This window comes from Mytilus californianus, unplaced genomic scaffold (assembly GCF_021869535.1).
Source record: "Mytilus californianus isolate M0D057914Y unplaced genomic scaffold, xbMytCali1.0.p SCAF_11, whole genome shotgun sequence".
Classification (NCBI taxonomy): domain Eukaryota; kingdom Metazoa; phylum Mollusca; class Bivalvia; order Mytilida; family Mytilidae; genus Mytilus; species Mytilus californianus.
Genome location: NW_026262593.1, coordinates 10,083,044 through 10,100,456, shown reverse-complemented (window position 1 = coordinate 10,100,456; position 17,413 = coordinate 10,083,044). Strand labels below are relative to the sequence as shown.

Here is a 17,413-nt window from a genome sequence, read left to right as displayed (position 1 = left end):
TAGAGTCATTTGAATTTATACTATTAAACGTTTCATATTTAGGCATTCCAACATTAGTAGTCGCTAACATACTTATTTTGAAATACCTTCTTTATCATATGTAAAATGTGTGCCCAATGAACTCCAATAAGCGACGGAAATACCTTTCAATAGAATGAATAGCATTATATCAAAATACAGCGCAGCTGGAGTACTATCAGTCTTTTAGGTTACCATAATCCCCAGTGGCAATGTCCCCGGGACTAACATTTGTCATTCAATTATATAATAATGTTAAACTAGGGTTGCATTTCTAGAGATCGGTTATCAGTTGTTGTGTGGTTGTGTGTGAACGATTATACCAACCAGGGTTGTAAGTGATTTGGTACATGTACTATTAGGCCGATAGGTGAATGCATTTTTGGTGAATTCATCCATTTGAAAACTTTCATACATTGTTATGTTGAAATAATTTCTAGTTCATATGGCTCAGTCGAATTCGTTTTTTAATATTTGATTAATACAAAATTTTAACGTAATATCGATACAGTATCTACTGTATTTCGTATGTGAAGTCTACTTCAACACCCTCCATTTCTTTTCTGTACATTACATCAAATTGTTCATTTTGCGAGACCGAAAACCAGTTCTTCCAGTCTCCAATTTCCCCTGTAAGAATACAAAAAAAAGTAAAAATATATTTATAATGAGCTACGGGAGGGAGGGGAAAACTTAGATAAGGAACATTTCTAAATTATGATAGTTTATGAACTAGTTCTTATAGACAAAATGTGTGTAAATGAATATTTTACACACCCATGACAGTTTTGGAGAAATTCCACAAGATTTTGACATTGCAATTTTGTTTGTATTTAGAACTCGTTGATCTGCATCAGAGCATCGCAAAAGATAAATGTTGCATTTATAATTCCAGAAATACAGTCAATCAAAACTTAAAACCTAAATAATGTGCACAGAAAGGAGCGAAACATTTGAAATTTCTCCTTTGATTTACATTTTCCCGAAAATCTGTCCTCATAATTTGGATTGCAGATGATATTTCATAATTATATCACTTTCGTCTTTTATGATATATCGATATAAGTGGATCACCGGATTCGTTTTTATTTTTAACCGAAGTATTTGTAGCGTAGTTTCTAAACAATACTGACTTATTATCTCTTGATATTTACCTTTTCTAAACAACACTGACTTATAATCTCTTGATATTTACCTTTTCTAAACAACACTGACTTATTATCTCTTGATATTTACCTTTTCTAAACAACACTGACTTATATTCTCTTGATATTTACCTTTTCTAAACAACACTGACTTATATTCTCTTGATAATGCAACTGTAGCATCCTGTTTATGATCTTTTAACTTTTGAAAGTCATTTTTATCGGCAACTTCTGCTATAAACTGATCGTCAAAGGGAACTTCCAGGAACTCAGCAAGTTGTTTGATTGTTTCAATCGGGCGCTACAATGTATATGTTAAAGTTAGAAATCGACATTTGGAAAATTGGTGTTGATAGCTAGTCTTTATTCTTTTTATTCACAACTGTTATTGACTCATAGTTGTTGACAGCTTGACATATTGTATAGAAACAATTATAAACAAAATACCGAACTCCAAGTCAAATTCAAAAAAGGTAAGTTGAAGATCGTATATTGTCCTATCGATGTTGTTATGGCGCTTGTTTCCTGTCTCGTGTATGTATCTCCAACATCATATTATTCATATTTGACGTTTGCAATATCTGTCACAAACGATGATCAACAAACCTCGTGATATGTAAAGGTTTAATTTTTTTTTCATTAGGCAATTGTTTTTTCTTTTTTTTAATTAGATATTTAATGTCCATAATATACTATAGCTAGTATTTAGATTTGCTAGTATTTACATGTAGATTCAATATCTAACTTCTGTTAAACATTTGTGGCAATCGTGAACTTACTAAAATTTATAGAGGTTCAAGTTCTGTAATGGTTGATATTTATTTATACTCGAACTAATAGTACTTTATGCAACGATGAATGTGTAGAAGTTTCTTTCAAACAAGAATTTGTTACTATAAAGTTCGACTATATAAACTATGCATCTGTTTAATAAATGTGTCCTTCTCATTAGAGATAGGGAAGTCAATCGGCAAAACTCGGCAGATTTCGCTTCTCTTCGTTTAGATCTGCCGATATGTGTTGAATGATAAATAAGGAATTTTGAAACTGTTACATTAACCCTTAAATTCTGTTACATTTTGAAAATAAAATTTCAGTTCTGTGAAACTCGCATTGTTTTATTTTAGTCGAATTACTGTCAATTCATTATCATTCGTTGGATACCAATTTTTGAGGATTTCGTGGGTACAGGGGAACAACGAATTCAAATGTTCAACGAATTGTAAATTTTCTAAAGGAATGTATGCAAACTTTGCCAAAGCCACGAAATTAAATATCCAAGAAAATGCAAGTTTTTCTGACTCCACGAATATAGGTATCCGAGAAAATAAAAGAATCCACAGTAACCGACAAACGCAAATAAAGTCTTTATAATCGTTCTACCAATTTCAAATCTTCAAACAGCACACCATGCACATTCTTGTTATTTCTTGCAGCATTTGTCATTTCTTTCGTGTAATTGAACCAACCAGTTAACAATGTATCTATAATGATATGAAAGTAGATTAAAAGAATGAACTACATGTAACAGCATAATACGCGAACAAGAGATGACATAAACACAAATGGCAGTTTACATTCTAGTTAAAGGGAAACTGACAATGTCATGGCAAAAATACGAAAACGGCCAAAAGACAAAACGAGTCCTAAAACACTACATAGAAAACCGAAAGACTGAGCAACATGAACACCACTAAAATCCTGATTGATCCTTCTTCCCGTAACATTTCTACTCGGGTGTCATAGCTTTTGTATGGCTTGAACCATCAATGTTTTTGTATGGCTTGGACCTTCATTGTTTTTTTATGGCTTGGACCTTCAATGTTTTTGTATGGCTTGGACCTTCATTGTTTTTGTATGGCTTGGACCTTCAATGTTTTTGTATGGCTTGGACCTTCAATGTTTTTGTATGGCTTGGACCTTCAATTTTTTTGATTTGATCGTTCCTAATGAAGGTAAATCCACAAAAGAGCTTCGGACGCGCCACATCTATACAAATTCTATGTTCATAAAACGTCTGTATTTTCATACCTATATGAGGTATATGTATGGAAATAAATAAAGTTTACTTTCACCTTAGCTCATTTTCAAAAAATGCGCGAGGTAATTTCATAACACGATGTGCACCTTCTTTTAACTTAAATGTGTTTTGTGAATGTCCATTTAGTATCTTCTTTTACAAATGTAGATTGATTTAAAATATTATGGTAATATTTCATCATTCATAACTTTTTGCTTCTTCAAAAAACATATAAAACAGCAGGTAGATTTATGCTCTGGAATTATATTAAGATTTTATTTGTATAGTATCAACGAACCGAACATTATAGTTTTATACAAATGAATAGTAAATGAAAAAATGAACGTATTGAATTTTTAACCTAAATAACTTTTTTCTTTGTCAATTATACACAAATTTTGGATTATGACGTACATAAAAAATAAATATGTCTTTGTTTTGCAAAACAATTTTTAAAGTTGTTTTGTAAAGTATCTACGGGTCTAAAGCTTACACAAACGTAATTATTAAAAAGAAAACACTTTACCATTGATAACCACATCTTCATAATACTGCTTCCATGTCCAATTTGGAGGAACACCATTCATCTCTTTCAACCAATTGTACTGAGAAACGTGTCTATCCTTAGGATTTCTGTTCACATACACGACTTTAGCCTTTTTGTCTATATGCTTTGACGGCAAGAAGCTCCAAGGAAGATGTGAATGTAGAATTCTTCGCCTATTTTCAGCCTCCAATAATTGAAAGTCGGTCATAAAATCTAAATGGATTTTCAGTGTAGCGGCCCTACTGTTATATTCTGTCGTGTGGTCTACTAGCATGCATATAATCTCATGAACCCAATGTGTACCTGGTAGAAAAATCGTGAAAAACAATAACATCTACATTTCTTAAACGATAAGCAAAAGAATATTTTTCCCAAAATAGATATGGACTTTCGTGTTTAGCTTTGTAATGATACAGGACATTGTTTTTACAGTAAAAGTGTTAAGCAAAAAATATGTAGTCATTGGAATACATGTAATTAAATATGAAAGCGAACACAAAATATTATATATGTAATTATAAGATATTGATGAATAATTTGACTTTGATTGGAAATTAAAATGGAACTTACCTGTTTTCGGCGCCGTGCATAATAAAATGTCATCATCCCTGGAAGGAAATTCCTTTATGTCCTGGAACTGTTTTTTGGGATTTTCCTTCAAGCAAGGCCATGCAAAATATGTTGATTCTTCATACTCAATGAAAGGATAGATGGCCAGTTGTAAGTCTCCGTCTGCACGTCTTAAAAAGAAATGTTTTGTATTACACACTTCATACGAATATATATATTTAACAACTATGTAACAATGGCTGAAAGCGCTAAATAAAGGCACCAGTAGTATACCGCTGTTCGAAAGTCATAAATCGATTGAGAGAAAATAAATCCGGGTTACAAAACTAAAACCGAGGGAAACACATGAACTATAAGAGGAAAACAACGAAACAACAAAAAAACTGAAAGATTGATTATATGTCATTAAAATATTTATTGAGATATACGACAAAAGCTTTTTTGGCATACAATACAGTTACAGCTGAGGTTATCACGTCGCTAAAGAAAAAAGGTTTTCGCTAACACTTCTTATCATGTAATTAAGGTCTTTCCTTTCTTAATGGAAAAACCTTACTGTATTTCGTTTGTTTATTATTATTATTATTCTTTTTCCTCGTCCGATTTCAAAGTCAAAAGTCAAAAAAAGTACGCGACAGATCCAAATGATCTTTGGTGCCAAGTATTGGATTAATAAAATCTATCTTGTATTAGGGGAACCAAAGTGTACTATTTACCTTATAGGAGTTATCTCCCCAATTACAAAAACCATTGTTATCGCTACTCTTCATAAACTATAAGAGTTAGCGGCAAATGTTTTTTTTTTAAATGTTCCTTGCCACTTGTCGCAGCTTTAAATAACTTTAACCGAAACGATCCAGTGACCTCTTATAGGAGTTATTTCCCCTTGAATATTTTACTTTTCGGTATGCATAAGAATCTCATAAACCGTAAGTTGTAAAGACCTAGGGTCTTTTTATTTGAGATCATTGGACCATAACTTGAAAATGTAGGTCAAGGTCAAAGGTCAAGGTCATATTTTAGATTTTGACATTTCGTTGATTTCCCTATAATTCTCAAATGGTTATAGATAGGGAAAATTTAAATAGTGAAAAATGCTTGGTACTTCAAGGGGCAACTTTGTTACATTATGACTGTATTGGTTTTATCATTATGTAAGGGACATAACTCCCATTGATGGTTTGTAAAAAGACATTATTAGGCAAAACTCTTAAACAAAAGGCCTAGACCCATAGGGTCTTTTGCAATGACATTGTGGACCAATGACCTTGACCAAGGTCACAAGGTCAAGGTCATGTACAAAGAGGCAAATTATGTGTTTTTGGCACTATTTAAAGAGTTTGATGTGTGTTTTTTGTAGGTTGACATTGACCTTTAACCTTACTTCTTGTTAAGTGATCTCTCAAAAGATAAATCCCATGTGTTTAGATATAATATTTAGGCTTTCTATTCCGTTTTTGCATGATCAAAGTGGATCCGTTCTCTGTGTTAACCAACCAACCAACAAACCAACAAACCAACCAACCAACCAATCAATCAATCAATCAATCAATCAAACAATCAATCAATTAGTCAGTCAGTCAGTCAATCATTGCATGCATGTTTCTGTCTCATGTGTTTAATATGGGGACCAAGATCTTATTTCTTTCTATTTCGATTGTTTGAATAGACCATATCCCACGTGTTTAATTAATTAATTAATCAATCAATCAATCAATCAATCAATCAATCAATCAATCAATCAATCAATCAATCAACCAACCAATAATAAACCAACCAATCAATCAATCAATCAAGCAACCATTCAATCAATCATTGCATGCATACATGTTTCCGTCTCATGTGTTTGATATATGGGGGTCCAAGATCTCATTTGTGCTTTTTTTTCTCTTGTTTCAAGAGACCACCATATCCCACATGTTCAATTTTTTAACCAACCAACCAATCAACCAACCAATTAATTAATAAACCAACGATCTAATCAATACTTCATTGTATGCATGTTTCCGTCTTATGTGTTTAATACGGGGTCCAAGATCTCCTTTGTTTCTTTTTTGCTTGTTTCAGGAGACCCTATCCCACGTGTTTAATTAATCAAATAATCAATCAATCAATCAATCAATCAACCATATCCCACATGTTAAATTAACCAACCAACCAACCAACCAATCCATAAACCAACCAACCAACCAAGCAATCATTTATTGTGTGCATGTTTCCGTCTCATGTGTTTAATACGGGGTCCAAGATTTCCTTTGTGTCTTTTTTCATTTGTTTCAAGAGACCCTATCCCACGTGTTTAATCAAATAACCAACCAACCAATCAACAAATCAATCAACCAACCAATCAACAAATTAATTAATTAATTAATCAATCAATCAATTAATAAACCAACCAACTGATCAATCAATCATTCATTGTATGCACGTTTCCGTCTCATGTGTTTAATATTGTATTTACATCTCTTCTGAAAAAAAAAAATCCACATGCTTGTTATCAGATGTTCTGAGAAACTACATGTCCAGTTGACCCCAAAATTTGCAGTCAGCAGGGTATACATGTATTACATCTCCATAAAACAACGTGGTGCAGATATCTCCCAAGAATTTTCCTAGAGAAAAGAAATTGCAAAGCCGTAAAAATCGCTTGCTAGCTCCGTGAATCTCAGTGAAATCCTACAATAAAATGTCCGCTCCTAGATTAAAATACAAATCTGTGTTACAAACTGCTACTGAAAAATGTACATCAGATGAAAATAATCAACAAACGTCTTTTAAAATTACACAGGATCAATTAAATCCAAAGCATGCACTGCTCGTAAACTGTGATCAAAATGTCAATTACCTACAATGACAAAAGAAATACATTTTGTAAACTCCGTCGCTATACATGTTGTCTGTTTAACGTCCCCACCTAAAAAAAATAAAAATGCTAAGTTTTTGCTATTATAAAGCTTCGTCACGTGACGCCACAATCTGGCGCGAGACAAATACGCGCGCGGGACCTGAAATAGAATAAAAACTTTCCAACTAACTAAATATAGAATCTTAAACAACACACTAATATGGACCCTTTAAAGAAAGAAAGAAACAAACAAACAAACAAACAAACAAACAAACAAACAAACACACACACACACATATCAATCAATCATGTTTCAGAAGGGGGGAAAGACCGTTTACAATTGCTTTTTTAAAGCAATTGATTTATATTTCTTTGTGTTTTTTTCGCAAGACTAACGAAGGCTAGAGGTTCCTGATTTGGGACAGGCGCAAAAAGTGTTAAGGTAGATAGGGTGTCTTCCTCCATCTTGGATTTTGAAATACCAGAAAATAATCGGTCTAGACCTTTAATAAAATATGCAAATTTTAAGAGTAGTGGGTAATTCATGTGTAAGAATTTTCATTCTAATATAGAAAATGACATGTTTTATTATATTTATGGTTGTATTTTACAAAAAACAGAATAGTTTTGTTTGATTCAATTTTTTACAACTTTGCCACATAAGGGGAGGCAACTCAAATGTAAGGGCAGATAATTCAGATAAAGTTACTTTTACGATATAATGTGTTAGGAATTTATCTATTTTATTATGTAGCAAGAAAACGGGCCCGGTGATTCCATTTTTTTCTTTTTCTTATCTGAAAGTATAATATTAGAGCTATCTTCTCATATTTTATCTCAAATATCTATGGTGTAGTTTTCGTTTTATGGTAGAAAATTGCGTTTTCCATGCATAATCTATACAAAATCTGCCAATTTTGCACAACCTGTAGCGTGAAAATAAGCCCCGTGATCCATTCTTTTTATTATTTTTTTCAAAAAAGCATGATATAAACTACATTTTGGCAAATTATTAAAAAATTCTTTGGATTATAATTTAGACACCCCATCTACCTTAAACATGTTTTGTGAGATCTCAACCCTCCCCCTATACCTCTTATTTAGAATTAACAAACATACACCAAAACATTCATTGTTATAAAAAGATTAATATTTACATTAAATATTACATTATACATTAGATAAGCAAAACCCGTTACTAAGCACCAAAGGTAAAATTGAGCAGTCGAATGAGGACATACCACAAGAAATTGGTAGCAACAAAAGACAGCAATAACCCAAACAGTAATAATTGATTATTTTATCTATAATTCGATAAAGCCAAAACGGATGGAATAAAAGTACGATTCATAAACGTTTTTATATATCTTAAACGAAAATACCACCATACAATGATAAAAGCCAAGGTGTTTAATATTACTTAAGCTAATTCCTAGAAATGACATAGTCTTTCTTTAAAAAATTTACGTCGTCGAGCATAAACCCAAAATTATGGTAGGGTTGATTGCATGTCATTAAAATATTTATTGAGATATATTAATTGCATACGATACAGTTACAGTTGAGGTTATGACGTAGCTAAAGCAAAAAGGTTATTTTTCGCCACATCAAATTTTTTCCGCAGATTTAAGTCATAAACTTGAAAATTATGTAGGAAGATTATATGTGGCAATTTCTAATGAAAAAAGTCCCCGATGAGGTTTTTTTTTTAAATTAAATATATAAACAGCACAAATTGCCAGCTTTTTACAAAAATCATGAAATATTTGACAGATAACTATTTCCAAACAATTGTTACGCAAATGTAATGCATATATGTGTAAAGAAGAAATTGCAAAATGTTTTTACCACAAAAAATGCGTGTGTTTATCTTAAAAAGGACACAAATGACGAAAAAGATCAAAATGTTTGGCAAAAATCTACAATTTCGACCACATTTATCTTTAACATTAGCACATGAAGGTATAGTTTTATAACATATTTGATTTGATCAGGTAAGAATGACACATGCATGGCTCTACAATCTGACAATACCTGTATCGTAGCATTGCACAAGGTCATGTTTTTCTCTGATTGTTAATGACGTCTTTACACTAAATCCATTGGATGTTGGATGTGTACTGAATGATATTTTAGTCTTAGATGCATGATTTTGTTAGTTGTTATTGGCTTTGAACTAACTGTCAGTAACTGCGAGTACTCTCAGATCTGTACTTAGTGTCTTTTTTGTTGTGGGGATGTACACGTACCCTGCCACGTCCGGTTTGTGTTTTTGTTAGATGTATCTCTGCTTTGTATCGATCTGATTTGTTAAGCCCTTTTCAACTGATTTTTAGCTCATCTGGCCCAAAGGGCCTAGTGAGCTTTTCTCATCACTTGGCGTCCGTCGTCCGTCGTCCGTCGTCCTGCTTCCTGCGTCCTGCGTCCGTAAACTTTTACAAAAATCTTCTCCTCTGAAACTACTGGGCCAAATTTGACCAAACTTGGCCTCAATCATCATTAGGGTATCTAGTTTAACAAATATGTCCGGTGACTCGGCTAACCAAGCAAGATGGCCGCCATGGCTAAGAATAGAACATAGGGGTAAAATGAAGATTTTGGCTTATATCTCTGAAACCAAAGCATTTAGAGCAAATCTGACATGGGGTACAATTGTTTATCAGGTCAAGATCTATCTGCCCCACAATTTTCAGATGAATCTGACAACCCGTTGTTGGGATGCTGCCCCTGAATTGGTAATTTTAAGGAAATTTTGCCGTTTTTTGGTTATTATCTTGGATATTGTTATAGAAAGAGATAAACTGTAAACAGCAATAACGTTCAGCAAAGTAAGATCTACAAATATGTCGTCATGATAAAAATTGTCAGTCGACCCCTTAGGAGTTATTGCCCTTTATAATCAATTTTTAACAATTTTCCGTAAATTTTTGTTATCTTTTACAAAAATCTTCTTCTCTGAAACTACTGAGACAATTTAACCATACTTGGCCATAATCATTATTAGGGTATCTAGTTTAAAAAATTTGTCCGATGACCCCGCCTTCCAACCATCATGGCCGACTTGGTTAAAAATAGAACATAGAGGTAAAATGCAGTATTTGGTTTATATCTCTGAAACTAAAGCATTTAGAGAAAATCTTACAGGTGACAAAAATGTTCATCAGATTGAGATTTATCTGCCTGGAAATTTTCAGACCAATCTGACAACCCGTTGTTGAGTTGCTGCCCTGAGTTAGTAATTTTACAGAAATTTTGCAGTATTTTGTTATTATCTTACATATCATTATAATATCTAATATCTAATACTATTAATTTTGATTTTAACCTTATTTTAAATGATTTACAAAGCATCAGTAAATACAGGTGAGCGACACAGGCTCTTGAGAGCCTCTAGTTATATTTTGTTCTTATGTTGTACTGTTATACCACTTTTCCAGGTTAGGGGAGGGTTGGCGCTTTCAAATAAGTTTAACCACGCCACTTTCTGTATGCGCCTATCCCAAGTCAGGAGCCTGTAATTCAGTGGTTGTAATTTGCTGCTGTATATCATATTTGTTTATCGTTTATTATTCTAGTTCATAAATCAGGTCGTTAGTTTTCTCGCTTGGATTGTTTTACATTTGTCATTTTGGGGACTTTTATAGCTGACTATGCAGTATGAGTTTTGCACATTGTTAAAGGCTGTACAGTGACCTATAGGTTGCACTTTGTAAATACAGCTGTTTCACAAGCCACGCCTCCTTTGGGGAGATATTATAATATTCATAGATATTTTGTTTTGTTTACGTACTGGTTCCAAGATATGATCTCTATGTTTCATATCATAGAGAAATAACTTGGGAATGTTACCAGACGAGTATAAAAACGAGAGGTAGCGGTGAAAAATGAATTATGAGGAAGACCCAAAGTGAAGGTATGAGTAGTACAGAATTTTAGTATAAGTTTAAACTCTTAGAAGTTCGGGACATATAAATGTTGAAAATATGCCGCACAGCCCTATGCTTTGATCTTTGAATAAAAAAGTAGTGCATATCAACTTTTCGTTCTAGGATATATTTTTTAACGAAACTTCATAGTAAAAGTGGCACATCTTTAGCCGCAAAGAGAGTTCCTATGGGAAATTGCATTGTGTATATTTACAGAAGTGCAATCTATAGTTGTTAATTTCTATGTCATTTGGTCTCTTGTGGAGAGTTGTCTCATTGGCAATCATACGACATCTTGTTATTTTTATATGAATGTAAATTTTGGTAAAGATACAAATCACTTTTTGCCCTTGAAATAATGAATTGTTGTTGCTGTAATTTATATTTAAGAATAACTGTTTTTTTCTCTAAAAAAAACATGTATATTTAGATATAGTTAAAAACGTATCTTATCAAATTCAACTGTAGTTGGAAATAAGACATTTAACGTTATGCTATACTATGTGACATTTAACATAATAACCTAATGATCAATGAAAAGGATAGGAATGCCCTTTACCGTCAGGCGTCAAACGGTAATTTTCGGCTACCGTTAGCGTAAAATTGGTTAAAATTTTACCGTGATTCGTCAAAATATCCTTTAACGTGATTCGTCAGAGGTCTCAAAATAATTATCGTTACCGTTATTTTTGGAAAAAAATTATTGTGATTTGTCCAAATCAGTCGATTTTTTTATCATCTTAAAGAAAGTGTACATTTTATCGTCATGCACCAAAAAATACCGTTAACGTCATTTGGCAAGATTTGTTACCGTTACTCGTCATGAAGGTACCCCCATTACGACCCTCATCCATTTTTCTACAATTTCTAATAAAATATTATAAAACCTGCAGTTCAATAGGTCACATGCCCCAAATAAACATTCCCCGATTGGTCGAACAACTGTGGCCTCGGTGTAAAGCAACGCAAGCCTCGATGTAAAGATCACGCTTCCAAAAATAGAGGTATGTCCCAACTTAACATTCCCCGATTGGTTGAATGGCTGCTCGATGTAAAGCAACGGAAGCCTTGATGCAATGAAGAAAAGGGGTTGACAGGATAAACGTAATCATTGTAAATTTTAACTTCATGGTTCTTATGCAAGCAAATTTAATAAACAATGATTTTATACAGTTGTGTTATTGTTTTCACCTTACATAGGGCTTTATTTCTGATCTTATTATGGCAAGCCGTTGTGGAATTTATTCCCTATTTATTAATATTAATAAATCATTTATTAATATTAAAAAATGATTTTTTAATATTACAAAATCATTTTTTAATATTAATAAATCGATTTTTTAATATTAAAAAATACTGTCATTTTTTAATATTAATAAATGAATATTTAATATTAAAAAATCATTTTTTTAATATTAAATATTCAGTCTGATATTTTAATATTAATAAATGAATTTTTAATATTAAATAATACGCTGATTTTTTAATATTAAAAAATCAACATCAATGTTACCTTAGCGTTTAATATAAGGCAAACCAATCATTTATCTGTCAAACGCTTTAATGATTATTATTGGACAGGTCGGTCCGGAGAAATTTTGGACCGACTATGTTAAGTCAACTCGGACCATCTTATATCGACCCAGACAAGTAATTAAGGAAAGTTCGAACTATTTAATGACTATAAACCATTAAATATTGAATTTTGAATAAAATTTTCTTTTAAAATCGTGCATTAAATTTGCCAAAATAATTTCAAATTATAATTTAATCCATGTGAATGGACTCAATCCTACGGAAGCGTGTTAGGAACAAAACAAATTAGCATTGACCAATATTTGGCAAACATATAGACTAAGCAACTCTTTCGTATGGCAAGCCGTTGTGGAATTTATTCCGTGTACCACTCTCAATGTAAATTTTTTACTCTTCTGGTGATAGCCACGTGGTTAAATATTCTGCATTGTCCCTATCAGAGCTTTGAAAAGATCTATTCATATCAATATTTAAGTTCATGAAAAAATCAAAACATAGTGTCACATTCGTGTTTACCACTGACTAAATTCTCGATCGATTTATTTACTTGGGCCAACATAAGCGATTTGTAGGTATTTTTTTGTTAGTCAAATAGGACACGGAATTTCAACCCTTCCATTTTGTACATTTCAAATATCTGTAATAACGTTACGCACGCTGTTCCTACAACCCATAGGATTTAAAAAAGAATCTTCGACATTACCTCCGCAAAACAAAAAAAAATGTTAACAAACTCTAACCACTATAAAAACAAATTCAGTATATGTTTTCAATAATGTTCTTATAGCTCTTGGTCATATGCTTAGTAATATCTAGTATATTTGAGGATTAAAACAACAAAGCTATATGTGAAAAAACGGATGTCCAACGTTACATTTTTGAACAACTGTTTTAACTCTTATGTATAGTGATCCTATTTCTTATTCTCTGATCTTCCTGAAACTTGGTGAGAACAACGACATGTGTCGGTTCTTTTTGACAATTAAGTCATTAGTTTGTCAAATTTCATTTGACTCGGCGGCTGCATATTAAGCTGGAATAAGAAAAATGTCCAACGACGTTTTTCGTTGACTCAACGACTGAAAGTGTATGTTATAAGTAGATATAGCAGAAAATGTCTAAAAATGGTAAGATGATAATAACATCTACCAATAGTACAATTATTTGCCTCATTGTTCGTGAGTTCAAATATTGTAGATTCTATAAAATCTTCTCTTAACAGTCGTTTTTCAAGCGGTAGTCATTTTGTCCAAGTTGATATTTCATTTGTCAAAGCAATTAATGCGGGTTTTTTACCTGATATTTCAATAAGTTGTTTATAATTTATAAAAACAAAAGTTAGATACACGAAGAGTACACATTGCCTAGATTTGTTTTTTATTAACTGCATGCTTGGGTCTGAAAGGTATAAAATGCTACGAAACATTACAAAACGGTAGTCATTTTGTCCAAACGGGTGAAAACGTCGAAAAATCCGAAAAACGCTTATTTCCGACGTTGCATGTGCTAAATTTGTTTCAACTAAATGTTCCTGGTAATAAAAACAAATCGTGTGGTGAAATTTGGAAAAAGATATTGAAGGCTGTCGAAAAAAGAATAGTGCATATTGACAAACTCGGAACATAGATTCGACACAGATTAAATTTTGATATTTTATAACCATTTTTAGCTTTTAGTGATTTATTGTTGCTAGAGGCAAATGTTTGATTCAGAATGCGAATGATATGTACAACTTTTGCAAAGACAATTTGGAGACACCATCACAGTCCTCTATATGTTAAAGGTGAATTTTTCGTTATGTTGTGGAAGTACCCTGAAATAGATATAGATCATTTAAAGTCGCCCCTTCAGTAAGGTACATTCACCAAATTAAAAGTACAAGTACTCGAAAAGATTTAGTTCGCGACTTGTTCTGCTACTCATGTTTTAACTGTCGTACTGAAACTAATTCATGTACTAGCGAAGCCGGACCTTTTCGTCAAAATAAACTTGTGCATGAAACGGAGGTAACTGAAAGACTGATTGCAAACATCGACGAAAACAGTGTCATTGAAATAATACAACCCGGGATTGTATTACCCGTTTTTACGGACGATCCAGGAGAAGATTTCTAAAATTCAAAAAGTACATTAGACGTTAGAAAACTGAAGCAAGAAACTATAGATGACTGGGGAAATAACTTTGAAGCTGGGGTTCAAATAATTGAAGGGCTGTATTTCGACAAATTGTGTGTCAAGGAAAGTACAATTCATTTCAAATTAATCAAGGGTTAAAAAAAAATGATTTACTTGCATAGTGTCGGATATATTTGTATTGGGGTTGAATCAAGCTATGGAAAATTTATAATGACATATGATATGCACCATAAAATTTTAGCAGCCTGTGATTAAAGTTTTGTGCTTCTAAAATTATGTTTTAATTTATTTATGGAAAACTGTATATTTAATAATTCCGTCCCATTTTGCCTTTCTACATTATTTACGATTATACAGCATTTTAAGGGGAATTAAGGGTAAAACATTGTTAATCGATTTCTACAACTTCAGGTAATTCATGGTAAAAATACATCACAAAAATAACAGAGACAGAATAAACCCATAAAAAAAACGAATGCAACTAACACATTTAATTAATCGACGTCAAAATTTCAGAAAACACTCTTTGACGTCCCATTTTTGGTGTAAAGTCGTGTTGTAGGAACATCATGCACAACGTTAATACGATTTCCGTAACCTGGAGTCTGGACTAAGCAAACATACAAACTATTAGTCCCATGCATACAGTTACCTTGTTTCTTCTGTCAAACATTTGAAACGTGTTTAGGTTAAACTAGTAGTACAGTGACACGATATTTCTTTATAGCAATATAAAGAATAAGGAGGTGTTATGTGGTAATATATGATTGCCAATAAGACAACTATTCCACCAAAGTTCAAATGAATTGGGTGTAAGCAATTATAGACAACTGTTCGTCCATCAACAATAAGAAAAATATAGGGACATAGTAAAAAATAAAATGGGCACATTTGTTTCGAAGTCGAACTTTTGACATGTCAAATCTAAAAATTTCGACTTTAACTCAAATTTTTGACTTTTCAAATCTCGAAATTTTGACTTTTTTAAAAAGTATTACAACTTTAATATAAGTATTCAAACACAGCAATTACAATTTTAGAAGGAGATGACATAGACGCAAATAAATAAATAAAGCGTCATCCAAACATTTTGTCAATTTATATTCAGAAATAGTTTTGTTCTCTTTAATAATGATATGGATTAACATTTAAGATTGAAGAGTTTAATTCGGAAGGAGCATGCGTGTTAACAGAAAAAAAAATGTTATTTTCCCATATTCCATGTATTAGTGTCCACGACTCTGTCATAGGGTCGTCACATCTAAGGACATTTTGCATCCTATGTTTTATGATTGGGTTAAAAGTCCTGTTCGGTATCCCAAAAGCAGGTCAACGACTTTGCCTTGTTGAAACAATGGTAAATCAAGTGGCAAAATATGCCATGCATATTCAGGACGACTCATGAGCTCCTCAGTTTTCTAGTTTTAGAACATATAAACATATAAATACTGAGAAGTTGAAATTTCCAGATTTTAAAACTTGAAATTTTGAGTTTAAAGTCTAAATTTTGACTTTATAAAGCTGAAATTTCGACTTTTCAAAAAGTCCAAACTTTCATCTTTCTAACAGCCGAAATTTCAAAATTTCTAATAGCTAAAATTTCCAATTAAAGTCAAAATTTCGAGATTTGAAAAGATGAAAATTCGATGTTTCAATAAGATTTGATTTGTCAAAATTTCGAATTTGAAACAAAAGTTCAATGCCAATTTTAATTCTAGTTTGTCCCAAATATGATTCCGTAGTATCCAAATTTCATCAAGTTTATCATAAAACTTAATTCATACCCAGAAAAAAAACCTTGTGAAGTGGATGCTGATTATAGTGTGTGATACACAGCGTTATCATCATAAACAAATATAATAATGATTGATTAAACAAGAGTTTATATACTAGTAGTTTGTTCTTATGTTGTGCCGTTATACCACTGTCAAAGGTTAATGGGTTAATGGGTTCTCACATACATGTTTAATGTTTTACCCCGGCACATTGTCTAAGTCATGAGCCGTAGTTCAGTGGTTGTCGTTGGTTCCTGTCTGTCATGATATTTTATTTCGTAAAAAGCCGTTAGTTTTCTAAGTAACGTTGTTTCATTTTTCATTGCGGGGTCTATTATAACCACCTATACCAGTGTATATAAAGTCTAGGTACTTGTTAAATGTCTTATAGTTCTTCAAGTTACCTATGGTGCTTCCTTGTTTGCTTTTGATACAGGTAGGAAAGAGACATTTACACACATTTTACATGCCTATGGCCCATAAGGTATCGCCCCCTGGTGTCAGCTGCCTTTAGGAAACTATAATACTTTCCTATTTGCTGCTGACACAGGATGAGTCATGGACATGCTTAATTTCTACTTTCTTTTTGGCTAATTATTATATGTTTAATTGATCCAACTTTTTGTGTACTATACATATATGGATATCTATTTTTCTTTTTTTCTTTTTGGGCTGCTTGTTTGTTATCTATATCAACCACGCTTGCAATAAAATGCATTAGTATTAAAAAAAAAACATACTATAGATTTTTTATCTTCGTATTCTTTAAGAACTTTTAAATAGTTCTCGTTAAACTTTTTTTTTTATCTCATTGTTTGTATTGTATTATGAAAAAATTATTGATGTTGTAATGTTTATGCCCTTTGGGGCCCATAATTGGAAATAAAATATCTTAT

The 17,413-nt window shown here is 32.3% G+C and overlaps 1 protein-coding gene across 1 annotated transcript in view; it reads right to left on the bottom strand.

Annotated features, from left to right (window-relative positions):
• Positions 1-472: 472 nt before the first annotated feature.
• The window catches only part of LOC127719529 (sulfotransferase 1B1-like), a 32,839-nt gene continuing 15,898 nt past the window's right edge, over positions 473-17,413 (bottom strand). Inside the window, exons 2-6 of the mRNA XM_052225735.1 lie at positions 4,301-4,470; positions 3,710-4,033; positions 2,547-2,647; positions 1,296-1,464; positions 473-648 (exon numbers count right to left, since the gene is read on the bottom strand). Of these exons, the coding sequence (XP_052081695.1) occupies positions 533-648; positions 1,296-1,464; positions 2,547-2,647; positions 3,710-4,033; positions 4,301-4,470 (880 nt within the window). The 3' untranslated portion in view covers positions 473-532. The remainder of the gene's footprint in view (positions 649-1,295; positions 1,465-2,546; positions 2,648-3,709; positions 4,034-4,300; positions 4,471-17,413) is intronic.